This window comes from Drosophila takahashii, chromosome 2R (genome assembly GCF_030179915.1).
Source record: "Drosophila takahashii strain IR98-3 E-12201 chromosome 2R, DtakHiC1v2, whole genome shotgun sequence".
In the NCBI taxonomy this organism is placed as follows: Eukaryota; Metazoa; Arthropoda; class Insecta; order Diptera; family Drosophilidae; genus Drosophila; species Drosophila takahashii.
In genome coordinates this window covers 11,737,668-11,765,081 of record NC_091679.1, presented here as the reverse complement: position 1 = coordinate 11,765,081, position 27,414 = coordinate 11,737,668, and the positions used below count along the sequence as shown (strand labels likewise).

The window sequence follows — 27,414 nt, the reverse complement described above, 5'->3', positions numbered from 1 at the left end:
CAAGCCAACAACAAATTCCATTGAACTTTTTTTTCTCCTCAACTCACAATGCAAAGTGTTGTTGTCTTTTTCATGACTGTGTGTGACTTGTTACTCGCGTGCGTGTGTTTTTACTTTAATGGTGTTTGTAACTGCACTGCCATAAGGCAGTTTTGAGCACCCCTGCCCTAGAATATAAGAAAGTAGCCATTGACTTCCTTCGGCTTCCGAATGTTAGCGACAGAAAAAACGAAGTAGGGCGAAACCCGACCGAGTTCTCTGATCACCCGAGCCAAAAACGCTAATTGTGAAAAAATATACGGAAGTGATGGACGTGATTCTTAATCGGCTAAAGGGTCAAGCCTTTCTTCAAATATTCCAAGGTAAGTACATATGTACATACATAAATATATAATTTTGTTAGAACGGGCATATGTAGTGTGTAATAAAAGGAAAAAAAATGCGAAATCTCCTTGAACTAAGTTTAACACGAATTAAGTTGAAAGTTTTTAGCTAAAATATATTTATTTTTCAGAGCTAAATATAACTGAGGAGTCAATGAAACACCTCCAGTGGGAGCAATTGCAATCGCGAATTCCAGATCGATTATTTGGCGATGCCGTAATTTTTTTTAAAAATCTTAAGAAGTGGCAGATAAGTGCAACAAAGGTAAGTATGTAAGTTCATAAATATGTGAATATGTATGTATGTATTCTCGCGAGCTCAAAGCGAATTTTCAACCCTTCTTCGTGTTCTCTCCGTAATGCTACTCTCTCGATCTCTTGACCGCCGTTTCTCGAAAAAAATTTCTTCTTCTTCTCTAAATTTTCATGGTCTGCCCGTCATAAACAGGTCAAATCCAGTTAAATATCACCCGCGTTCCTTTTCTAGTTCTTTCCGTTTCTCTCTCGCTCCCTTTCTCTCCCGCTAAACGTTTTTCATCGCAGCAAGCGTCACTCTCTTATTGCCATTGCACTTGTTCGCGCTCGCAGTCTTTTTCTTTTCGCCAGTCTAAAAACGCGTATAACATCGAGTGCATAAATTGTGTTATTTTTGTGTAAAAATAAGCGTCTTTGCAGTAATGTATTAATACATATGTATATGTGTAAACAAATTTTTGCATAAAATACATACATAACTAAAATAAACGGAAAATTGATGTGTAAACTAAATATTATACCTTCATGTGTACATACATACATACATATGTAGCCAAAAAAAATGAACTCGTATATAAATGAAATACCAAAATGAGTTATTATAAAGTGATTAATGAAAAAGATTATTAAAAGTGGAGTAATTTTTGAATGTTTAAAAATTGTATTTAACAAGTGGATATGGTGTTGTGTATGTATGTAAACCTGAGCCATGCATACAAATGTACATACAGGCAATGCCCGTTTACATATTTATGTATGTATATACTTGCATGAGTGATTTGTTTTGCGCGCGAACTAATGATTTTTGGCGGGAATTTAAGTGTCAACAAATAATACATTTTATAAATTCGCGCGCAAAACATATTTATGTATGTATGTACTTGCATGAGTGATTTGTTTTGCGCGCGAACTAATGATTTTTGGCGGGAATTTAAGTGTCAACAAATAATACATTTTATAAATTCGAGCGCAAAACAAATCACTCATGCAAGTATATACATACATAAATATGTAAACGGGCATTGCCTGTATGTACATTTGTATGCATGGCTCAGGTTTACATACATACACAACACCATATCCACTTGTTAAATACAATTTTTAAACATTCAAAAATTACTCCACTTTTAATAATCTTTTTCATTAATCACTTTATAATAACTCATTTTGGTACTTCATTGCCTGTATGTACATAGTGCTTTATTATTATCATTTATTATTTTTTATTATTATTTTTTTTTCCAGAAGAAGGAAGGCGAGGAAAATTTTAATGTAAGTGCTATAATAATTACCTGATTTTATTTAATATAATATTTCAATATTTTCATAATAGGTTGACGTTTCAACGATTTTATTGGAATCGAAAAACGGGAAACATATATTATCCCAATTCGCCCTGGAACGAACCCTAGGCTTTAAATATCGAAAGTGCTTAAGCCAAACAATAGTGGAGCACCTCTTGTCAGAAGAGATAAAAGTGTCGCAACGGCTTTTTTCTGAAATTGCTGAACAAATAACACTATTATTTGACTCCGAAATTAAAGTAAGTAAAGTTATTGCATTTATATACATATCAAATAAAAACACCTCTTAACGAGGTAAAAAACTAGTGACGATCGCACCTTCAACGTACAAAAGTTCTGATATCAACATTTGTGACGAAAAATTATTACACTCGTCATTAAATAGACTTTCTAATATTTTCTCATTCCGCCCGCCCTAGCAAACTATTCAAGCCTTTTTCCCTTCACAGGCATTTTCTATTGCAGCGTGCCGAATGAGAAAATATTAGAAAGTCTATTTAATGACGAGTGTAATAATTTTTCGTCACAAATGTTGATATCAGAACTTTTGTACGTTGAAGGTGCGATCGTCACTAGTTTTTTACCTCGTTAAGAGGTGTTTTTATTTGATATCAGAAGTTTTTGTTTGTTTACATTTGCTCTCATAGGAGCTAATATATACATTTAAATTAAAATTGGTCAATCATAATTTGTAAGCCATTGTATTTAAACAAATTAAGTTAAAAAGGCGTTTAAGTATTTCAAAATACCTTTTAAACGAGGTATGGCACATGTCGGTACCTTTAGTAGTGTAGAACTTACAAACTAACGAAATTTAGCTATTTTTAGCTTTTTCCCGCTAAAGTAGCGGCTTTTTCCAAAAGTCGTAGAACAAAAGATTCCTATATGGAACTCTTAAGTGCAAATTTACTGATTCCATGACCCTAAAATACAGTTCGGATACCCTCCCACAAAATTCAATACTCAGGGAGCGTTAATTGTTCGAGCTGGCAACAGTGGCTATTTTCGTATAAAAATAACTTTTAAACGTGACTTTTTACAGTAATGTGTTATATACCAAAATTTAAGGAATCTCAAGGGCTATACAGTTTAAAGTTTCCAAGAAAATCGTTAGAGCCGTTTTTGAGAAAAATAAAAAAAAGCTAAAAAAAAAGTTTTAAAAAATTGTCTTTTGTTCATATTTTTTTAACTATTACATTTACACAAATTGCATATAGAAGGCGTTTATAGCATTTAAAAATACCTTTCAAACGAGATGCAGCACAAGTCTGTAGCTTTAGTAGTATAGAAGTTACGGCTTTCCGATTTTTAGCTATTTATAGCCGTTTTCCCGCTAAACTAGTGAGTTTTTCCAAAAGTGGTAGAACAAAAGTTTTTTATATCGATGTGATGAACGTCATATAAAATTTTCAAAGCTTAAAAAACATGTTTTGGACAAACTGACAAACTGACAAACTGACAAACAGAATTAAATTTTCATTTTGGGAAGACGAAGAAAATCTTATTTTGGCTATAACTTTTGAACGGAGCGTCGGATTTTGACAAACGACCCATCATTCGACGGGTATTTTCAAAAGGAATACAAGTAAAATATTGCGAGGGGGCAATTATCCCCACCGGCCCCAACAGCTCCAAATTTCGAAATTTTCACTTTTTCACTTTCACCGCTCTCTCTCCCAAGCCAATTGATTTTCTTAGAGTCTTGGTATGCAATCCTGTTAGTTTTTGCAATACCTTTCGATAGGTGTATCATTCATTATGATCGGACCATCACAGTAGATTTTCATTTCTTCGTGTATATATAGTAGTCGCCTTCGCACACTCTCCTGGTGCGCTTCGTCACTACATGGACTGCCGTCCATAGTGATATACAAAAAAAATTAAATATGTAACGAAAATCTGGCAAAATGAAATTAATTATGTATACTGATAAAAAACGTAGTAAATCCATTTCGCTTTGATTTTCATCCATTGCGGCTTTTATTAAATTTAAATATGAAAATATTACATTTATCAATTATAGTTAATTTTTAAAACTTTAAACTTTGATTTAATTATGAAAATCTTTTTTTTTAATCCAGTAAAATAATATTTTCTAAATATTTTCATTCGTTAAATTAATCATTCAATAAAATATTACGTTTTTTTATTTCCTTTAAATATTTAATCGGAATCTTTGCTATTAAAATGCAATTACTTATTTTTACTATTCTATTTTTATATCAGTGTACCTATATTTATAAAAAAAAGAATAATATTCAATACAGGGTGGATAAAAATCACGTCGACGCTCAGTCGTGCGATATCTAACTCCGATAATTACCTATTAACTGCCTTGATTTTACTTCATTTTAGGACACATATTTCATTAAAAATAAAGGTAAAAAACCAAAAGGCTTGTTATATCAAAAGTTTTACAACCTTAAATCGAAGTTTAAGATTGGCCTGGTTAACCAACCTTTAAGTAAAACCAACGAGTTCTATGAAAACGAAGGTAATTATTTTACTTCTATGAAAAAATTACTATTTCTAAAATATTTCTTTTCTTTCATAGATTTATTTGAAGTATCCAAACATTGGCTTCGGTATAACGTCGAGCCCATCACTGAAGTTCTTGCCAAGTGGGAGCTCATTTTCGATCAGCGGATTTCGTACTTTAAGTCTTCAGTGACACTGGTGGATATTTTCAGAGAATTTCCGATTCTTTGCCAATCATTTGGACACATTTTGGTAAGTTAGAAAATTTGAAAAAATAGTACACGGTATATACATTAAAAATGTCTTTTGGTTACGCTCAGTAGTTGGGCATGCGAGTTTGTGATAAAATTAAAATGTTTTACACTGGTCGACAAAATCCGCAAATTTCTACAGCTAAAATCCTTTCAGATTTTGTAGCTTTAAGTTCTATTCTTTTTTTGTCGACCTGTGTTTAGTATCAGTCTTTTTTTGTCGAACTGTGTTTAGTATAAATAATAAATGATTTCAAAATACTTAAATTTTTTATTTAAACAGATTGAATCGGATTTTAGGCGATTATTCCCAGAAAATGCAGACCTGCTCTTCAACAACTGGAATTCGTTTAAGAAAAAGATTATACCATTGTTTAGAAAAAACATTTCAAACAAAAAGTGTTTAGCAGTATTAAAAGAAATAAAGTCGGATGATTATGGTGAGTAACAAGATACAACCCTAGTCAAAAGTATTTTCACAAATTTGAATGTTAACTGTACTCATATTTTGAACTTATATTTTGAACTGCCCCAGAAAAAAGTTCAAAATTTGACTTTCACCAAACGTTTTCTAATTAAGGTATCAAGTGTATACAAATAAAAATAAATTTTATACAATGCGTATTAAAACATTTTTAATATTTTTTTCAGATGTACCTGATGCTCTTATATGCTTTCTTCTGCCAGCGCTCCTAGTACCCTCGGCCAGAGGAAAAAGGAAGAACGGTTCCCAGGGGTCCAAATATTCAATCGAAGACGCCAGAAACGGATTTTTAACGTGGAAGCCTAACCTATCGGAGCTGCAATCAGTCATAAAAACCGAGGTCGACGACGCCTTCGTCCTCAAAAAGCGGTATCAACCAAAAATTTGTTGTATTGGTAGTTCGCCTCTCGCGTTAAAGAAATTCTATGTACACACGTCAGGCGTTTTTTACGAATTTGATAACATTCTATCAAGCCTTAACGCGTGTTTTCAGTTGTTTCACGTTTTAAATATTGAATACCCCGAGGAAGCTTCTCTTGTTTGGACTCTAATACAGAAACATTTGTTTAAGATAGATCTCGATGTCGATTTGAAAAGCAGGGCTTTATCAGAGCTTTTAAATGACCTTAAACATTAATTCTCTTTTTCTTAAATTACGCAATTTGAGATTGCTCTATTCATTTAATTGAATTTTCTTTTAATTCATTTACCACCCAAGTTAAAAAACATTGAAGAAAAACAAACTTGAAGTATACAAACATTGAACAACAATTAAAAAAAAACTTGAAGTAAACAAAAATTAAAAAAAAAAATTTTAGTAAACCAACTTAAAAAAAATAAAAATTAATACGTTTTCAAACGAGCTTGAAATCAAAAATATTTTTGGTTTTCTTAAAGTTAAGGTCAACGTAAGTACAACAACATTATAAACTAAATTTTTTTTAAATTTTTTGGAAAAATGGAATTAATTTGCAAGCTTTGCAGCAGTACATTTTTAAATGAAAAAGATTTTTTGAAACATATGCAAACCATTCACACAAGCTCGCTCGATTTATTTCTTAGTTTACCATGCGGAGTTCCAAAGTGCTCACAACTTTTTTCAGATTTGTATTCCTTGTCGAAACACGTAAAATTAGAGATTGATCGTTTGCCTCGCATAGATCCATCCAATATAGCAAGCTGTAATTGGTCCAGTTCAAACGGCGATCATATATCAACTTTAAATTATGCGCCTTTCGTTCCTTCAGTCAATGCCCCGCTGCCTGTCAGTGACTTAGTAACAGACTCAATTGACCATTTCGAATTACCATCTACCTCAGCCACAGCTTTAGAAGATTGTGAGGAGTTGAATAACTCCCCACAAATGGCAGCAACAACAATAACGGATCGCCGGCCGCATACCAGTTACGGCGAATTAGCGTAGTAGCGGCGCGGCGAAGAGAGAGTGGAGACTTCAAGGTGAAGAGAGAGTGGAGACTTCAAGGTGAAGAGAGAGTTTGGAGAGTGAGAGTCGGGAGAACAAGGGTGCAGAGAGAGAGAGAAAGTGGAGACTTCTCCGGCAGAGCGAGAGCGCCGGGTGCAAAAGGGATTAACGGAACAGGCGCCGGACTTTGGACTCTGCCGTGGACTTCGGACTAGGAGGTCAAATGCCACATCTCGGCAACCAAGCGGCACACAGGCGTGCCACATGCACCATTGAATGCAGCGGGACGACGGCGACAAGCAGAACAACAACTAAAGGCCGTGGGCGATGTGCAAAGGAGTCAATCAGGAACCTTGGACTTCGGACCTGCGTTGGAGAGTTGCCGCGGGCAGAGCGCAGAAGGAAATAACGGAACTACACCGGACTTTGGACTCTGCAGTGGACGATGGACAAAGGCCACATCTCCGCAACGGAGCAACACACAAGCGTGCCACATGCACCATTGAGTGCGGCGGGACGGCAGCAACACGCAGAAATGAAAGCGGAGGCCATGCGTGAAGGACAAGTGGGTCAAACGGGAACCTTGGACTTTGGACCCAGAGTGGAGAGTTGCCGCGGACAGAGCGCAAAGGGGAAATAACGGTACCCGGAGGCCCTATATAAAGCCGCCGGGCGCTGGCAGCGGGATCAGTCGATCACGAAGAGTCAATCTAGCAAGATCAGTCCAGATAATCCACGTGAACAAGTCAGCCAGTACAGTGAACAGTCAGTGAGCAACGAAAGTCGAGTCGCCGGAAGCAACGCCGTGGGAACCTACAAGGATCGAGATCGCTACGTCGAGACGTTCGGGATTGGATCACCAGGAATCTCCGAATTGAGACACAGGTAGCTGAGGTCCAGAGGGCGTCACACGGCTAGGTCAAGGCGATCCGCTTTCATTCCTGTCTCAACGAAATCCTCGCATCTAGCTTGGAGCGTCGAACAGGTCCTGAGTGGTGAAAGCCTGCGACAAGAAATCGTGAGCTTGGGAAGATCCTATCCTATCGGCCAGAAGGGAGATCGGTCAATCGTCTGTGGTCTCGAGTGGAGCACTCCAGAAGAGCCCTGCGGTTTGAGTTGTGTAGTCCCGGAGCGGCGTGTGTCGGAACCCCGAGTGAAACGAGCCAGAAGGGAGATCGGTCGAGCGTCTGTGGCCTCAAGTGGAGAACTCCATAACAGCCCTACGGTTGAGTCGTGTAGTCCCGGATCGGCGTACGACCAAGACCCCGAGTACCAGAAGCCACGCTACGTCAAGCCAAGCAGCCACACACCACGACAGACCAACCTACGCGGAAACGTCAAGGACGATAAGCCAAAGGGTGAAGCTAGGGCGGAACGTTCGTTTGCACTAGGCATAGAAGCGAAGTGAAGCGCTCGGCAGCATCCTTGCGTAACTTGGACTGCCAGCGCGATCTGAATGGAACTCTAGTGGGACCATCCGGGACAGAGCAAGGGACAGACGGTGGTGCATCGAGAGGAGACACTCCTGGAGATCGCGACCTCTGTTCACCCTAGTCTGAGAACGGTGACGCTTCCCTAAACCCGCGCAGCTGAACTCTTGGCGAGTTCAAGACGCTACGAGTAGGGGTCGATTCTACACAGCCGAGACGAGCAACGCCAAGCATCTTCAGGGAGCCTCAGGGATCTTCAGGGAGCTGCAGAGATCGTCGAGGGAGCTACAGAACCGGAGCACTCCGTCAACGAGAAGAGCACCAAGTCATCAAGGCGACCAGGAATCATCGACGGCCACGAGTGTCCATATCAAGATCACTGTACGATCACCCCGCAATAAACTCACTAAGAACCCGTGAATTCTGTGCTTTCTCACTGGTCTACTGGGCGGTCACGTTTATATAAATTTGGTGGGACGAACACACAACCATACTGAGCTAGCCGCACGAATCTCGTAGCGAGCAGACATAATTAATCAGTTCGTTACAAGATCATCAAAGAGTAAAGAATGCTATTACGTTAACGTTGGACATATCTTCTGATATGAAAACGCCACGGCAGGACACTTTTAAAGTTCAAAAAAAAATAAAGAGACACCTAACAGCACCACTTAAAGATAAGCTTGAGGCAGTGCTAAAAAAAATGAAGTCTGATGGAAGTTCGATTGCAGTAATGGAAGATATGAAGGAGGTTATTAATTTTTGTAGTGATCCATTTAAAAACGTTGGTAGTGAATATTTGTTCCTTGAGAAGCTGAAATCGATGGACCTGTATAAGTCCCCTTACGCAATAACAATAGACAGTAAATTGAGCGAAATCAGAAAAAATAATAAAGTAATCTTAGGTAATAAAATAAGTAAAGGCGTGAATTTTCCTTTACAATTCCAGTTGCGAAAATTTTTTGAATTGCCCAATGTTTTCGACAGCTTTGTTTCAAATCTTGATAGCTTACAAAATCAAAATAAAATTAAAGATTTTTGCAACGGAAATATTTGGAGGAAAATGAGGTTAGCTAATACGGGTTCGAAAAAACTTATTTTTCCTTACTTTTTGTACGCGGATGATTTTGAAATAAACAACCCATTAGGACCTCATTGCTCCCCGCTTTTGGGGCTCTATCTTTCGTTGCCTACTTCACCCCTAGATTATAATAACATATTTATAGCTGGCCTGTTTAAATCCGTCGATTTGAAGTCTCTAGGGACATCGAGTTGCCTATTTAAGCTTGTGGAACTTTTAATACGGCTTGAAACGGATGGAGTGGTAGTTAACGTTAACGGGGAAAGAAAAACTATTCATTTTGTATTGGGGTTAATTCTTGGAGACAATCTGGGATTGAACAGCATTCTGGGATTTACATCGTCGTTCTCATCTACGTTTTTTTGTAGGTTTTGCAAAATTAGCAAGGAAATGTCAGGCACGTCATATATTGAAGACATACAACATTTAAGAAATGAACATAATTACCAAGAAGACCTTGCAATAAATGACGTATCCTTAACTGGAATTAGAACCGATTGTATTTTCAACAAGTTAGAACATTTTTCTGCCGTTTCGAACTTTAGCGTGGATATATTGCATGATGTGTTTGAAGGTGTAGTTAGATATGACCTCTGCCACATAATAATGCATTACATTAATAACAAACATTTTGATTTAGAATTATTAAATATTCGTAAATCTTGTTTTGAATACGGTCAATCTGAGATTGGAAATATCTTTCCCACTTTGCAAATAAACCACATAAAAAAATTTAATCTAAAAGCAACAGCTAGAGAAATTCTGACATTCATATCCTTTTTCCCTCTTATGGTAGGCGACTTAGTTCCCTCTAATGATAGAGTCTGGCAATTTGTGAAAAATTTGTTGAAACTTATTGATAATGTAACACTTTCAGAGTATACTTCCAATGATCTAGTTAATTTAAAAGAAATTATACGTTTTCATAACAAGGAATACCCCACTTTATTTCATGATAATTTAAAGCCGAAGCATCATTTTTTGAATCATTATTGCAAAATAATTGAGGAATCTGGACCGCTAAAATACCTATGGACCTTTCCATTTGAGGCAAAACATAAAAGTCTTAAATCATACGCTAAAAACATAACGTCAAGGCAAAACATTGTTAAATCTTTATCAATCAAGCTCTCTATAAACTTTGCTAACTTTATAGACAATTTTAATATTAAAACAATTACAGAGAGCAAAACAAAATGCTCAGTATGGAATACCCCGTTTGCAAATGAAATAAAAAACTTTTTTCCTAGCGTAGAAGATGCCGAATGTTACTCCTACATCAAAATGAGAAATATTTTGTTTAAAAATAGCTGCATAATTTTTTTATCTTCAACAGAAATTAAATTTTATGAAATTAAGCAGATATTAAAGGTAGAAAATGAGTTTTGTTTCTTTTGTTTGCAACTTGCGACTGCGTTTTGTGATCACCTTATGTCGTATGAAGTTCAAAAGTCCTTGGGTTATGCAATAATTAAATTAAGTGAATTAAATACACCACCTATAATAACACATAAGCTTAATAATAAATGTTACCTTAAGCCAAAATTTTATTTTTAAAAATGTTAAATGTTAAGTGTTAAATGTTAGAAATGTAATTAAATATATGATAGAAAATAAAAAAAAAAGTTACATTTTGTTTTTTATTTTAAGGGTTAATGCAAAATTTCCTTTCAATAAATATTATTTCGTAAATAAAGAAATATTATTTCTGAAATCAAGAAATTCCATTTCTTAAATCTAAAAATTACTTTTCTTGTTTTAAGAAATATTTTTTCTTGTTTTTATGGTGGCTTTCTAAAAAACCCTTTCTTGTTTTAAGAAATTTAATTTCTTGAAACAAGAAACAAACCACCTTTGAAACAAGAGTCGCCTTTCTTGTTTTAAGAAATATTTTTTCTTGTTTTTATGGTGGCTTTCTAAAAAACCCTTTCTTGTTTTAAGAAATTTAATTTCTTGAAACAAGAAACAAACCACCTTTGAAACAAGAGTCGCCTTTCTTGTTTTAAGAAATATTTTTTCTTGTTTTTATGGTGCCTTTCTAAAAAACCCTTTCTTGTTTTAAGAAATTTAATTTCTTGAAACAAGAAATATTTTTTCTGGTTTTAAAGGTGCCTTTCAAAAAAACCATTTCTTGAAACAACGGTGAGGTCGCCTTTGGCAAAAATTCAAGAAAGAATTTTCTGGATTTTAAGGAAATTCTTCGATTTTTTTTTATGAGTGTACTGTTGGAGTTTCACTCGACTTCTCACTCAAAGCACGCTCTCACTTCGCTCACGTTTAACTCAAACGCATCGGAAACAGACACCGAATTTTAGATAGTTGGTCATCTGTCCACGGTTGAGGGAAATACTTAGGCGAAAAATTTAGATTTTCTACAATGTCAAAATCCATAGGTTGGGTCATTTAGGCGCATAGGACATGCAGGCAATAGAGGTTTTAAAACTGATTGCCTGACCACGAATAAATGACATCGACAATTACAAACTCAAAACCATATTTTTATTTCCCGTTTCGCATTGCTAAACGCTTGGGATTGCAGTGTGAATTTTATTAATTAAATCCACTGACCGCGTTGGACGGTGAAATGAATAGGTCTGAATTGCAGGGTATTAAGCGACCGCTCGGATTTCAGCGAGGCAATTGCGATTGCAGCCGCTGACCGCGAATCGCTCACGTTGTTGTTGTCGAAGGACAAGAAACAGCGACGTGCGCTCTCATCGCCGTTATCTTTTTTTCCTTTTCTTTTGCACGCCAAGTTTAGTTTCTCACTTGGGTGAGAGAGGAGTTATGCCAATTGTCGAAAATTTATATGTATTTGTTGTTATTATTGGAATTTGCATTTACTTTTATTTGTGTAGGTTCTTTTGAGTTGATGAGTTTTTAATTTGAGAGCGCTCGAGGAAGAGTTTGAGTTTAGAAGCGCTCTTGAGTAAGAACGTAACAAAAGGGAAATTCTCTCTTAAATTGGAGAAGAACTTTAATTACTTTTCAGTGCGTTTGCATGGACAGGCATATCAGCTGATCGCATGGTGAGGTCGATGACCTGCGGTAGCTGGAATTTTGATAAGGAAATTAAAACAAAAATAAAATAAATCACAAATAAAATAAAATAACATAAAATAAAATTAAAAATAAAATAAAAAGAAGATAAAATTAAAAATAAAATAAAAAAAAAATAAAATAAAATAACATAAAATAAAAATAAGATAAAATTAAAATAAAATAAAATAAAATCAAAATAAAATAAAATAAAATCAAATAAAAATAAACTAAAATAAAATAAAAATAAAATAAAATTATTAAATTATTGGTTCTCTTTGATAATTTCGTAAATTTTCGTTAGATTTTAAACAAAATTTTTGTTAAATGGACCAGGCTGAAGGTAATGATCCGGCAAATTGCCATTTGTGCGGAAAGAAGTTAGACATAGCCAAGGTTTATAAAACTAAATGTGGGCATGAATTCCACGAAGCCTGTTTGGCTAATCATGCTAAAACCAAAAACACCTGTCCGATTTGTCCAACCGTCTGTTTTAGTACTCCAGCCACACCCTCTCAAAACACTAAGAAGAAGTCCCAGCAAATCGTGGAGGCAGGAGACTCTACGCCAAGAAGAGAGGAGCCAAGCATCAATCAAATGGATTTGATCGAAAGCTCTATTAAAACGGCTATTCAGGGGATGGAAAAGGATTTATTGGACAAATTGTCTGAAAAAATGGGTCAATTAATTCAAGAGAATCTCTTGGCAAGGCTCCCACCGCCAGTTGATAATTTGAGAGAGCCTGTTTTGCCATCGAATGGTAGAAACGAGTCTTTTGGTCACATACCGGATCCAGCAAGGTCAGGGCAGCTAACTGCAAGAAGCGGGACGTCTGATCTAATTAACAGGCCTGACAAAATAGGGCAGATATTGAACAGTTGGAAGTTGAGATTCAATGGTAGTTCTGAGGGTCTTAGTGTAGACAATTTCATATATCGGGCGGAAGCTCTTACGTACCAAACTCTGGAAGGAAACTTCGACATTTTGAGTAGCAACGCCAGCATTCTATTCGACGGGAAGGCTCGCGAATTCTATTGGCGTTTCCATAAAAATTCTTTGGATCGTAGCTGGAACATACTCTGCGCCGCTCTGCGAAGGCAATTCAGAGACGCACGGACGGACATTGACATAAGAGAGGCTATAAGGGATCGGAAGCAGAAGGACCGGGAAAATTTTGACTCTTTTTATGATGCCGTAGTGGACTTAATGGATAATTTGGATATGCCTCTTACCGAGCTAGAAATTGTTGAAACCCTGCGCAGAAATCTAAGGCCAGAAATTCGGCATGAGCTGCTCAATGTTCCCATTCTGTCAGTGGCAAAGCTTCGGGAGGTCTGTCGCAGGAGAGAAAATTTCCTTGAGGAAGTGCGGAAAAACCAGCCTTACCAGAGAACTGACCCATTTAGAAAGCAAGTGGCCGAATTGACAGGAGATATTCCGATGGAAAATGCATTGGAGTTCACAGAAGAAGAAATAAGTAGAGAAGTAGGTGCCGTAGCACTCATCTGTTTCAATTGTCGAAAGGAAGGGCATCGGCACAAGGATTGCGCGGAACAGCGCAAAGTGTTCTGTCACGGTTGTGGGGCTCCGAATACTTATAGGCATACTTGTAGTAGATGCCAAAAAAACGGGCGGACGAGCATAGGTCACTCCCGGCAGTCGTCCTGTGCTCACAACAGCAAGACGGACACCGAATTCAGTCCGAAGTAAAATCTCTTATTCCTTCCGATATGGAGGTCATTAAGGAGTCTCCAGATACGGAAATCAACGAAGACTTAGGGTCGGTGGCCGAGAATAGAACGGCAATAAAAATAGATTTTTCCCGGGCTAAGGCATCGTCTAGGAATGCCAAGAGATTGAGGGCCTATTGGAGGGGAATTAAAACCATAAATTCAATCAAGTTTAAAGATAAGGATGATCGCCCGTACGCGGAAGTTAGAATTTTAGATAGAGTAGTTATAGGTTTGCTAGACACTGGGGCTGCAGTTAATGCTATTGGTGGGAATCTGGCTAAGCAGGTCATACTGAATAACCTTCCATTTAAGAACGTTTTTACTGTAGCTTGTACAGCAGATGGGAAAACTCAAGAGGTTGTAGGTAGGTTTAAAACCCCGGTAACGTTCAAGAATGTAGTTAAAGAGCTCGAATTCCATTTAATACCATCCCTGACTCAAGACTTATATCTGGGAATTAATTTTTGGTCCGTTTTTGACTTGCTGCCATCTTCAATGCAAATATCCGAGATCACGTCAAATTCGCATGTTCTTTCTCAGGTACAACAGCGGTGTTTACAAGAAGTAATCGATTTGTTCCCATCCTTTGCAATTGTTGGGCTAGGAAAAACCACGATCATCTCGCATGAGATAGATGTGGGTGAAGCTAAGCCAGTTAAGCAGCGACATTTTCCGGTGTCACCAGCAATTGAAAAGCTACTATATGAGGAGGTGGATAGGATGTTGAAGTTAGGGGTTATAGAAGAATCACAGAGCCCATGGTCATCTCCGGTTGTGTTGGTTCAAAAGCCTGGAAAGGTTCGCTTATGCCTAGATAGTCGCAAGGTGAATGCGGTTACAAAAAGAGATGCTTATCCGCTGCCACAGATTGATGGTATCTTATCTCGGCTTCCAAAGGCCATGTTTATTTCCAGTCTGGATCTCAAAGACGCCTACTGGCAGATCCCATTAGAAGCAGAGTCTAGGGAGAAAACGGCTTTTATGATCCCAGGCAAGCCTTTATACCAGTATAAGGTCATGCCATTCGGTTTGACGAATGCGTCCCAGACCATGACTCGCCTTATGGATAAGGTCATCCCAGCCAATTTGCGAAATGAGGTTTTTGTCTACCTTGACGACCTTCTTGTTGTGTCAGACACTTTTGAGACGCATTTGAGAGTGCTGAAATTGGTGGCAGACAAAGTTAAGATGGCTAGACTCACCCTAAATGTGGAGAAAAGTCACTTTTGTAGGCGCTCAGTGAGCTATTTAGGACACATTGTGGGTGAGGGGGTGATTCGTACGGATCCAGGAAAAATTTCAGCTATGTCAGAATTTCCGCTTCCAAAGAATTTGAAGTCTCTCCGCAGCTTTTTGGGAATGGTCGGTTGGTATCGCAAGTTCATAAGCAATTTTGCATCCGTGGCTGCCCCATTAACTGATTTGCTGAAGCCCAAAAAGAAGTTTGAGATGACATCAGAAGCAGAGAAAGCATTTCAAGACTTAAAAAGTGCGCTTTGCTCTGCCCCGGTGCTTCATAGCGCCGATTTTAGTAAGCCATTTTTCGTCCAGTGTGACGCAAGCAGTACGGGGGTTGGTGGTGCGCTGGTACAGAAAACCGATCAGGGGGATGAGTATCCCATAGCATATGTGTCCAAAAAGTTGAATCGAGCTCAGCGCAGTTACTCAGTGACCGAGCAGGAGTGTCTCGCAGCCATCATTTGCATCAAAAGATTCCGGCCATACATAGAAGGGCATGAGTTCACCGTAATAACGGATCATGCATCTCTAAAGTGGCTTATGTCTCAAACAGATTTACACTCCCGGTTGGCCCGTTGGGCGTTGAAGCTCCAAGGGTTTAATTTTAAAATAGAACACCGTAAAGGTAGTTTAAATGTCGTTCCGGATGCTCTGTCTAGAGTAAACGAGTCAGAATTGGCTGTCATCGAGAGTGGACTAGGGCTAATGATTGATTTGCAAGCAGTTGAGTTTAAATCCGAAAAATATCTGGAGCTGTTGGACCGTATAACCGCCAACCAAGACAAGTTGCCGGACCTCAGAGTGGTAGATGGTTTGGCGTATCGTAGGTCGGATTATGCAACCGGCGATCAGCTGCATGATTCGCTCAGCTGGAAGTTGTGGATCCCAAATGAATTGGTAGGGGAAGTGCTAAAGAGAACTCATGACGATCCGCTAGCTTCGCATGGAGGCGTGCATAAGACGTTGGAAAGGGTGCGCCGGTATTATTATTGGCCAGGATTGGTTAATGATGTAAAGGCATATATCCAGTCCTGTGAAGTCTGCAAAACTACGAAGGCATCAAATAGAATTCAGCGACCACCGATGGGAGTGGCACCCGAATCTCAGCGATTTTTCCAGCGTTTATATGTTGATTTTTTGGGTCCTTATCCCCGATCTCGGAGCGGAAATGTGGGTATATTTATAGTCCTAGTCCATCATACTAAGTTTGTCTTTTTAAAAGCGGTAAAAAACTCACAGCCGATGTAGTCATAAAATATATGCAGCTAGAGTTATTTCACACATTTGGTTTTCCAGAGACGATTGTATCCGACAATGGGTCTCAATTGAAGTCGGAGGCGTTCCGGAAACTGTTAATAGGGCATAAGATTTCGCGAATTTTGACCGCGTCCTATTCACCGCAGGCTAATGCGTCCGAAAGGGTAAATAGGTCAGTCATAGCAGCTATTCGCGCATATGTGCGGCCGGACCAAAGGGATTGGGATGAGCACTTAAGTAGCATCTGTTGCGCTATTCGATCGGCGGTGCACTCAGCCATTGGGACTAGCCCGTATTATATGGTTTTCGGCCAGCATTTTGTTGCATCTGGATCCACGTACAAGCTGTTACGAACTTTGGGGATTTTAGAAGACAAATCCGCGGTCTTTTCCCGAGAGGATTCTGTGGAGATAATGAGAAAGAAAGCACAAGAAATTCTAGGCAAGCAAAACGACAAGAATAAGCGCCAGTATGATCTGAGAACGAGAGATGTAGTATATAGAGAAGGGCAGGAAGTATATCTGAAGAACTTCAAGCAAAGCAACTTCACGTCTGGGTACAGCGCGAAGTTAGGGCCTTCGAAACTGAAAGTCAGAGTTCGTAAGAAGATGGGAAATTCTTGTTATGAGATAGAAGATCTGCAAGGCCGAATTCTGGGATGTTTTCACGCCAAGGATATGAAACAATAGGGCTAACTACAAGCTTTGTTTGGGATCAGCCATTGGTTGGTGAACCCAAGTTAGATCTTGGCGGGGGGCTTTGTAGCGCTTGTATTAATCTCGTAAATTGGGAGGCGCCATCTAGGACTCATATAGGAAAATATATTGAGGGGCATATAGAAAGGGGGAGGAGAGTAACAGACCCTAACGTCAACCTGCTTTGGGGCATCTCCCAGATTCGCCATGGGTTACCGCCAGAGCTATGGCGGCATAGTCGGTCTTTCCGATTTCGACCATCGTACTGAGCAGAAGTATTTCTTTCAAGTGTCCTCCAAAATTATAATTAAAAGAAAAGTGTACGAAAGTAAAAGTTCGGCGCAGCCATCAAAAATTAGCTCAGCGCTAAGTCCAATTGGGTGAGTTGGGAAGTTGAAGAATAATCCGGTTGGATTTCTGATGAGGGAAATTGGTTTTTTTTTGATATAGGCTTGGCGCTTTACAAATCATTTTTAAAGTTACAAGATCGGATCTAGAGGCACAAGAGAAAAGAGAGGGACGATAAAGCGAAAGAGGGAAATATTGGCGGACCTGACCGCATCGTCGGCGGGAACGAGTGGAACTGGAATTGAGCGGAATTGGCGTTTATTAGTTCTGAGCGCATCAGTAATCGCGCTGCTGCCCAAGAGGGCGCTCAAAAAAACCGAACGAGTGGGTTTTGTGTGTCGCCGGAAAAGAATCGCTGCCAGAGAAATATCGTTTTTGTGTGTGTGGTGAAAAGCGGGAAAAACCCGCGGGAAAAAAGTATAACCTCCATCTGCGTCCTATTTTTTTGCCTTCTTCATCGTCAAAAGATAGGAAAATTAAAGTTAACCTAAAAGAAAAGTAATTTTAACCTAAAAGTAAAGTAATGCTATAGCCTTAAAAAGTAAAGTAATTCTAATGCCTTAAAGAGTAAAGTAATTCCATGCAGTAAACTAAAGCTATTCATAGTTCAAATAATCAAAGTAAAAACAGCATTAAGTGGAAAAATATATAAGTTAAATTATGTAATCTCCAAATAATGGCATGCGAAAGAGATAACGATGATGAAAGACGGCAATAAGGCAGAAAGGAGAAGATTTGAGTGATTTCTTTTTATTGGTTTTGAGTGATTTTCTGGCCGGCGACTCGGGGCAATTTTTTTTAATGTGAAATATTTTGTGAAAACATTTTTTAGAATTCTTTTTACAGCATTTCAGGACCACCTCTCGGAAAGCGCTGTCTACGAGGGAGTCGAGAATTGGTAAGCGAAAGACTTTCGTTTATGTAAACTTTTAAACCCCAAAGAAAAATTAGAAAAAGAAGAAGGGGATAAATAAAAAAAAAAGCAAAAAGATGCAGAAAGAAATTAGTTCCCGAGAAATTCGTTGGTGTTAACGTAAAGTAAAAAATTAAAGAATAAAGAACCTATTCCTTGTTTGCGCTCAAATCGCTCAGTTTCGTGGCTTTTGTGTTTTTTTGCCAAAATTTTCTGAGTTTTTTTATTGCTGCTAATTTAAGGCGGTAAAGTCGCAATCGTGCCATGGGGAACGACAGGCAGAGGCCTGCTGAATGTCTGCTTATTTGTTTATTGATTGCTAAAAAATTTGTTTATATTTACATTTGTTTTATGATTAAAAGTATCTGAATTTATTTTACGGTTTATATGCATGTATTCGAAACATAATTTTTATCATACTATACTTTTGTCCCATGATATTTTATATTTTAGATTTTAAATAAACTTTTATAATGTTGTAAGTCCAAATATTCGACACGGCTAACTTACTCTTTAACCCACAAATGCCCAAAGGGGTCGCTCGGTAAATTAAATGCATTTGACAAGAGCGATCACAGGAAGGGAGGGTCATGTGTACCTCAATACCATCAGAGGTTAACAGGCATTAAGGGATTCGACTTGGAGGCAAAAATCATTATTACACTCTATTCTGGATTTTCTTTAATTTTCCCCGTTCTATCGGCTAATGCCTATTTTTGATTGCTATTCCTTTTTCTCCAACTGTTATTGGCTGATTAATTAGGCATGCAACTCAATCTTCCCATAATGAATATTAAAGGCGAGTTTTAGGAAAGAGTAGCAAGACCACCACGACCATTTGCCGTCGAGCCAGAGCCAGGATAAATTTAATTGTTGCATGCGCACTCTTTTCAAAGCTATCACCATCGCCAGGGTATGCTAATAAAGGCAGTTTTTGTTTGTTAGTATAATTAAATAATTATTAATCGTTACAAATGGGAACAACTCAATCATTAAAGACAAATTTTACTTTTTTTTTTTTTGCCAAACTCGTCAGTGTATCCCTCTTTGATAAAAGTTGGGACACGTCTTCTGAAAGCTCTAAGTGTCTAGTTTTTGGTGGTGCTCGCAGACTTGCTATATATGGATCGGATGATATCAGTAACCTGTGCATGAGATCAGTATTTATGTGTACGAGATCATAACATGGATACAATTTTGGACAGACAATTTTTGTGTGCTGCCTCAAGCTATTGTACTGGTGCAGTGACAATTGGTGCTTGATCTGCTGAAAGGCGTTTTTAAGTGCCATTAGAAGATAATTTAGCTTTCTTAATTATAGTTCATTGATTTATTTAGCTGTATCCCGTTTTCCTTCCGCCCGCAAAGCCTGTTTAGCGGGTAAAAACAATTGATCCTCATCCATTGTTGACAAAAATTCTTGGCTTTTTCTTTTTGTGTTTTAGGACAACACTCAAAGAAGGCTTTTTGTGCCCGTTTGAGGTGGAAACATCGACATCAGTGCGATAGTCCTCGCCATTTAATGTGACTTGAAGCCTTGAATCTTCTAGATTTCTCAAACCTGTTTTGAAACTCAAAAGACAGTTTTCTCTAGTGTTCGGTAAAAACTGCTCATTTGGGTGAACAAGTTTACTTGTTCTTTTTTTCCAAATGAGTCAACTCACTCAGTTTGCTCACTTATTCACTTGTTGACTTGTTCACTTGTTCACTTGCTCACTTGCTCACTTGTTCACTTGTTCACTTGCTCACTTGTTACCTGTACTTGCTCTGGCCTTAACTTTCTCACTGCCTCTGAGAAAACAGCTCATTGTCTTTAAAACCTTATGTAAAATGCATCCTAAAAATAAAAAAAAAATACTTTTTGTGGCAAAAACAGCAAGAGAGCAACTTAATAAGTAAACAAAAAAGAGCAAGTAAGTAAGCAAAACTGACCAAGTGAACAAAAAGAAGCAAGTGAGCAAAAATGAACAAGTGAACAATAAAGAACAAGTTCGAAGGAACATGTTCACACACTCAGTATAGTGAGCAACTCTTTTTTGTTCATTCACTCACCCAGCGGGAAAGTGAGAAGTTGGTTTTTGTGTTCTTGAAATCCTGTTCTTTTTTGCAGGCGGCGGTGTGGGGATAGTTAAATTCTGAGCGTTAAATGGGGGTGGGTTTCTGAGTAGCATCACTATCAGGCCACTTATGCGCTGTGTGATTTCTATGGCACTACGATTATAATAGTTTTAACACAAAAATCACCAACTTATAATATTCGAAAATCCTATGATTTACACCAAAGCCAAAAGACTTGTTCTCACATTTAGTTTTAATTTTTAGTAATTTTAAAATTCGTAGAATAAATATTAATAATTGTTAATCAAAAAAATTAAACTATATAACTATTATCATAATGTCTATAATGATAATATTAATTTATTTTAGTCAACATTTTTCAAATAATAATAAGAATGAATGTGGGATTCAACAAAATTATAGAGAAAAGCCACGGTAAGACGATTAAAATATTTGATCACATTTATCAAGGAATTACATTAAATTACAAAGAAAACTATTATTGTTTTTTACATTTTTAAACATTTTCTGTGAAATAAAATAATTTGATCGTCAGATCGTGGCCTAAGCCATTACGGTCCCTGAAAAGTGTTGTTTAAACGAAATATTTATTCGGCGCCAAAGTGTGACCCTACTTTACAACGAAATTTACACCAAATTTATCTGCATTTTGTATGGTATTATCAAGAATATACTGCAGGGTCACATCATTTTTAAATTTGTTGGAAAAAGTGAAAAAAAGTGAAAATAGTTAATTTTAATCTAAAAAATAATAAAAAGGTGAGTGATAAAATAAATTTTGTCTTTTTATAATCTTTATTTCAGCGTTACAAAGGTTAGTATCACAGATATTTTCGCCATTAATAAATATACGCCTCCGGATGCTATCTTCAACACAAATTCTGCATTTCAGTGACACTTGAAATGTTTTTAATCTTTACCAGTGGTAAATGGTGTGAGGTGTTCATTAAATGTTTGTATAAATAGTACTTTAGTACTAACTTAATCAAAATATTACATTTATTTCAGCCAGGCCGACTGAGACTTCTTGGGACCAGAAGTATTGCGCCTGCGTTTGTCATATTTTTTTTTTCTTCTCATAGTTTTTGATATAGATACCCGACATAAAACAACTGAACAGAGGGTAAATGATCGGCCATGGCAAACCAGGCATAATTTCTGGAGAGATCCTTTAATTTTGTGCGGATAATGGTAATTACTCTTATTAACATTCCTGGTCTTACATTCATATCTAAATTATTTTTGATATTTTCAGAAGACAGACAAGAAATGGATATCTAAGAACTGCATTCGGCCAAGCAAAACCCGGGAATGCATCAGGCATTAAAAATTTTTAGTTCCAATGCTTCGATTGTAAATATTATTAATAAATACACAAACAAATATTACAAAAAACATGATTTTTATTGTGGAAAATCAGATACTGCAAAGCAGTGCAAAACCAAAACGGCGAGGGTCTGGAAAAACCAAAACTGGGAGGGTGTAGAAAAGCAGATATTGCAAGTGGAGGAAAACCATAACTGGGTTACAAGATTTGTGGTACTAATCGTGTGTGAGATCGACGTGGGTCAGAGAATTGTGCGTTGAAAAGTGGGTTGGAGATCCATCGTTAAGTGTAAGTAGGTTTGATTCTGTGATGTATTTAAATACAGTATTTCCTTTTTATTATTTCTTGGTGAACCCCAGCTTTGATGCCAGCTATTAAAGTCCCCCGTCATTATTGTGTTCTCGTTAGGGTTTCCAAACATGTTTACTAAGTTGTTTAGTTGAAAATTTCTATCTGGCGGGATGTAAGTTGTAATCAAGCGTATTTTCATTTTTGAGTGTAAAACTATGCCTACTGCGTCAAAATCGTGATTCATTGTAAGGCGGTCATATTCAATGGAGTTGTGGACTAGCATTTCTACTCCACCGTGCGAGTTGTTTGCTGTGTTTTGTTCTATTAATGTAAAGTTTAGGGGTATTGGAATGTTAAGAAGGGAATGTATGTGGGCTTCCTGAAGGTAAATTACTTTGGGCATGTATGATTTTAGAATGAGTTGTAGATGTATATAATTGTTAATGTATCCGTTGCAATTCCATTGAATTATTCTCAGTGTCATTTAAAGGGGTATTTAGAAAAGGTTTTTACAATTAATTACTAGGGTTTTTTATATTCTTAGTGTTAATTGAGGACTTTTCTGTTTTGTCTTTGGCCTTGAGGGGTTTGGATACTACCGATTTGTCTTTTTTGTGGCTTTTAAGCTTACGGTCATGTTCTGGTGCGTCGTTCTTCTTGTTCTTGCGGAGGTAAGTATCAATACGGTCGATCGCCATCTCTACGTCGTCACTTTCACTATCGACCGGCGGCCGAAGGCTTGTTACTGTTCCGGATGTTGAAGGTTCAGGTTCTTTGGTTAGAATATCGCCATAGTTCCGTAAAGGACGTTGTTGGTGTTGAGTGGAGTTTGAGTTGTTTGTGTTTTGTGTATTGGTTGATACTTGAGAAGCAGCTATTTTTGAGTATGATGTGAGTTGGTGAATATGACGTGAATGGTATATTTTTATGGCTTCCTTATAGTCTACTTTCTCAGTGACTTTTATAGCCGTAATCTCTTTTTGCTTGAGGAAAGCTGGACATGTTTTGTCTATGGGGCTGTGATTGTGTTGGTCGTTTACATCGTTTCTACAATTGATGCAGAATTTGGATCTGGAGCATATTTCGTTTTCAGTTGTATGTTCGACGGATGAGCAATTGGAGTATAATTTTGGGCTTTGACAGGCCTTTGTTATGTGTGCGATTTTATGGCAGTTGCGGCATTTTAGGGGTGAGGGGATGTAGGGTCGCACCTTAACACACTCGTAGCCTATTTTTAGGGTTGTTGGTAGGTTTGTAGTCCCGAAAGTGAATTTAATTAGTCCGGTTTCAGTTAGTCTGCCTTCAGTTGATTTTAAGATTTTGTCCACTTTTATAACTTTTTGATCTGCAAGCTCTCGGAGTATTTCCTCCTCCTCGATGCCTCGCAAGTCGTTTGAATAAACTTCTCCTATTGTGGAGTTGAGACTGCCATGTTCTGATACGGATACTGGAAAATCGTGGAATGTTTTGAGGTTCAATAATCATGTCGCTTGATATAGTCCCTTAGTTTTTAATAGCAATGTTCCATTTCGGGTTTTTTGGCAAGATATTACCTCGCTTCCACACGTGAAATCTATCACTTTTTTGATTACGAACGGTGAAACTTTTTCAAAAGTGTTTTCATCGGATCTGGTTATTACTATAAATTTGGGTTCGTAAATTGTTGTCTGGTTGCAATGTGCACCGTTGCTTAAGTCCGGCGGCCGATTCATTGCAGCTCGGGCTGGCTGCAGCCCTCCGTGGTCTGATACTATTCTAACGGGTTCTGTGCAGAAATGGTTTTTGCAATTTTTTGGTTTTCTTTTGATTTGTTATTTGTTTTTGAACACGACTTGGGTATTGCAATCACTTGCGATGCGTTTGCCAAAAATACGTCTTATCTCCTCGGAGTCAAAGCGTCGACTGTATTACTTTATAAAATTGGACAAGTATTACAAAAATTGTTAAAAATAAACACAACATTCTAAGTACATGAATTTAATTAAATATAATAGCTAATACCTTTGTTTACAATATTAAATACTTCCATTGTTGTTATAATCTTCTTTAAAATAGTTTATTTTTCTTTCGAATCCTCACTTGCAACTCGCTAGCACTGCAAACCCAATAAATTGATTTCCTCTATGTTTAACTGGTATTCTTGAGGAGGACAGCTGGATCAAAACAAAAATAACAGCTGAGCTATTATGAGACAGTGTTGACACTTCTAGTGATAATTTTTGCTTTTAATTTTGTATTTGTAGCCTACATAAAATTTTTGGTGCTCACATTTCTTTGGACCAAAATTTTTTTTCTTTTAAAAAAAAAAGTGCCAAAAAGTATGTGAATTTTTTCTTGTTTCTGTTTTTTTGTGGAAAAAAACTTATATTATTCTATCATATTCTATGCAACCAGAACATACATGAATCGCAGGCATTTATTCTGATTCAGAATCTAAAATAAAGCCCATATTTTGCCCAAAGACCTTCTATTTAGAAATGAGTGAAATAAGCAGTGCTGCATTTGCTGATGCTTAACCGAAAAACATAAAAACCGCTCAGCGAGACGCTCTTGTAAAGCACGCAGTGATGGTGTTTGGCAATGACAAATGAGTAAACTAGTGTTGGCTTGCTCATGCCCACCGGGAAAATTCCTCTGGAAAATAACATATTTTCAAGAGGTTTCTCCATACAAGCGGAAGGGACAAAACCTCATTCACCCCTTACATTTCTTCCATCTCTGGTTTCAAAATACACGGGGGTGACACAAAAAGTAAGGGGGAAATGAGGTTTCTATCTGGATCTCTGGCAGAAGAATGCAGGACAAAATCCACTGGTTTTTCGACTTCCCGCATTATAGATTTTTCACACCTAACCAGTTATGGTTTTCCTCCACTTGCAATATCTGCTTTTCTACACCCTCCCAGTTTTGGTTTTTCCAGACCCTCGCCGTTTTGGTTTTGCACTGCTTTGCAGTATCTGATTTTCCACAATAAAAATCATGTTTTTTGTAATATTTGTTTGTGTATTTATTAATAATATTTACAATCGAAGCATTGGAACTACAAATTTTTAATGCCTGAAGCATTCCCGGGTTTTGCTTGGCCGAATGCAATTCTTAGATATCCATTTCTTGTCTGTCTTCTGAAAATATCAAAAATAATTTAGATATGAATGTAAGACCAGGAATGTTAATAAGAGTAATTACCATTATCCGCACAAAATTAAAGGATCTCTCCAGAAATTATTCTTGGGACCAGAAGTGTTGCGCCTGCGTTTGTCATATTTTTTTTTTTCTTCTCATAGTTTTTGATATAGATACCCGACATAAAACAACTGAACAGAGGGTAAATGATCGGCCATGGCAAACCAGGCATAATTTCTGGAGAGATCCTTTAATTTTGTACGGATAATGGTAATTACTCTTATTAACATTCCTGGTCTTACATTCATATCTAAATAATTTTTGATATTTTCAGAAGACAGACAAGAAATGGATATCTAAGAACTGCATTCGGCCAAGCAAAACCCGGGAATGCTTCAGGCATTCAAAATTTGTAGTTCCAATGCTTCGAATGTAAATATTATTAATAAATACACAAACAAATATTACAAAAAACATGATTATTATTGTGGAAAATCAGATACTGCAAAGCAGTGCAAAACCAAAACGGCGAGGGTCTGGAAAAACCAAAACTGGGAGGGTGTAGAAAACCAGATATTGCAAGTGGAGGAAAACCATAACTGGGTTACAAGATTTGTGGTACTAATCGTGTGTGAGATCGACGTGGGTCAGAGAATTGTGCGTTGAAAAGATCCATCGTTAAGTGTAAGTAGGTTTGATTCTGTGATGTATTTAAATACAGTATTTCCTTTTTATTATTTCTTGGTGAACCCCAGCTTTGATGCCAGCTATTAAAGTCCCCCGTCATTATTGTGTTCTCGTTAGGGTTTCCAAACATGTTTACTAAGTTGTTTAGTTGAAAATTTCTATCTGGCGGGATGTAAGTTGTAATCAAGCGTATTTTCATTTTTGAGTGTAAAACTATGCCTACTGCGTCAAAATCGTGATTCATTGTAAGGCGGTCATATTCAATGGAGTTGTGGACTAGCATTTCTACTCCACCGTGCGAGTTGTTTGCTGTGTTTTGTTCTATTAATGTAAAGTTTAGGGGTATTGGAATGTTAAGAAGGGAATGTATGTGGGCTTCCTGAAGGTAAATTACTTTGGGCATGTATGATTTTAGAATGAGTTGTAGATGTATATAATTGTTAATGTATCCGTTGCAATTCCATTGAATTATTCTCAGTGTCATTTAAAGGGGTATTTAGAAAAGGTTTTTACAATTAATTACTAGGGTTTTTTATATTCTTAGTGTTAATTGAGGACTTTTCTGTTTTGTCTTTGGCCTTGAGGGGTTTGGATACTACCGATTTGTCTTTTTTGTGGCTTTTAAGCTTACGGTCATGTTCTGGTGCGTCGTTCTTCTTGTTCTTGCGGAGGTAAGTATCAATACGGTCGATCGCCATCTCTACGTCGTCACTTTCACTATCGACCGGCGGCCGAAGGCTTGTTACTGTTCCGGATGTTGAAGGTTCAGGTTCTTTGGTTAGAATATCGCCATAGTTCCGTAAAGGACGTTGTTGGTGTTGAGTGGAGTTTGAATTGTTTGTGTTTTGTGTATTGGTTGATACTTGAGAAGCAGCTATTTTTGAGTATGATGTGAGTTGGTGAATATGACGTGAATGGTATATTTTTATGGCTTCCTTATAGTCTACTTTCTCAGTGACTTTTATAGCCGTAATCTCTTTTTGCTTGAGGAAAGCTGGACATGTTTTGTCTATGGGGCTGTGATTGTGTTGGTCGTTTACATCGTTTCTACAATTGATGCAGAATTTGGATCTGGAGCATATTTCGTTTTCAGTTGTATGTTCGACGGATGAGCAATTGGAGTATAATTTTGGGCTTTGACAGGCCTTTGTTATGTGTGCGATTTTATGGCAGTTGCGGCATTTTAGGGGTGAGGGGATGTAGGGTCGCACCTTAACACACTCGTAGCCTATTTTTAGGGTTGTTGGTAGGTTTGTAGTCCCGAAAGTGAATTTAATTAGTCCGGTTTCAGTTAGTCTGCCTTCAGTTGATTTTAAGATTTTGTCCACTTTTATAACTTTTTGATCTGCAAGCTCTCGGAGTATTTCCTCCTCCTCGATGCCTCGCAAGTCGTTTGAATAAACTTCTCCTATTGTGGAGTTGAGACTGCCATGTTCTGATACGGATACTGGAAAATCGTGGAATGTTTTGAGGTTCAATAATCATGTCGCTTGATATAGTCCCTTAGTTTTTAATAGCAATGTTCCATTTCGGGTTTTTTGGCAAGATATTACCTCGCTTCCACACGTGAAATCTATCACTTTTTTGATTACGA

General features: G+C 37.5%; 2 protein-coding genes across 5 annotated transcripts in view; one reads left to right on the top strand and one right to left on the bottom strand.

The window, feature by feature from the left end:
• Positions 1-27,414, bottom strand: part of LOC138912116 (uncharacterized) — a 90,273-nt gene that overhangs the window by 24,871 nt on the left and 37,988 nt on the right. The window lies entirely within an intron of this gene.
• On the top strand, positions 221-6,013 carry LOC138912401 (uncharacterized). 4 transcript variants are annotated; one of them, XM_070213194.1, is made up of 8 exons: positions 221-362; positions 515-648; positions 1,887-1,910; positions 1,972-2,181; positions 4,298-4,436; positions 4,497-4,672; positions 4,955-5,111; positions 5,323-6,013. In XM_070213194.1, the coding sequence occupies exons 1-8, from the start codon at positions 308-310 to the stop codon at positions 5,790-5,792; spliced, it is 1,365 nt and encodes a 454-aa protein (XP_070069295.1). In that variant the 5' UTR covers positions 221-307; the 3' UTR covers positions 5,793-6,013. The 4 variants fall into 4 exon arrangements, with proteins under 4 accessions (XP_070069295.1, XP_070069294.1, XP_070069296.1 ...); XM_070213193.1 differs by having other exon boundaries at positions 1,884-1,910; XM_070213195.1 differs by lacking the exons at positions 221-362; positions 515-648 and adding an exon at positions 1,188-1,507.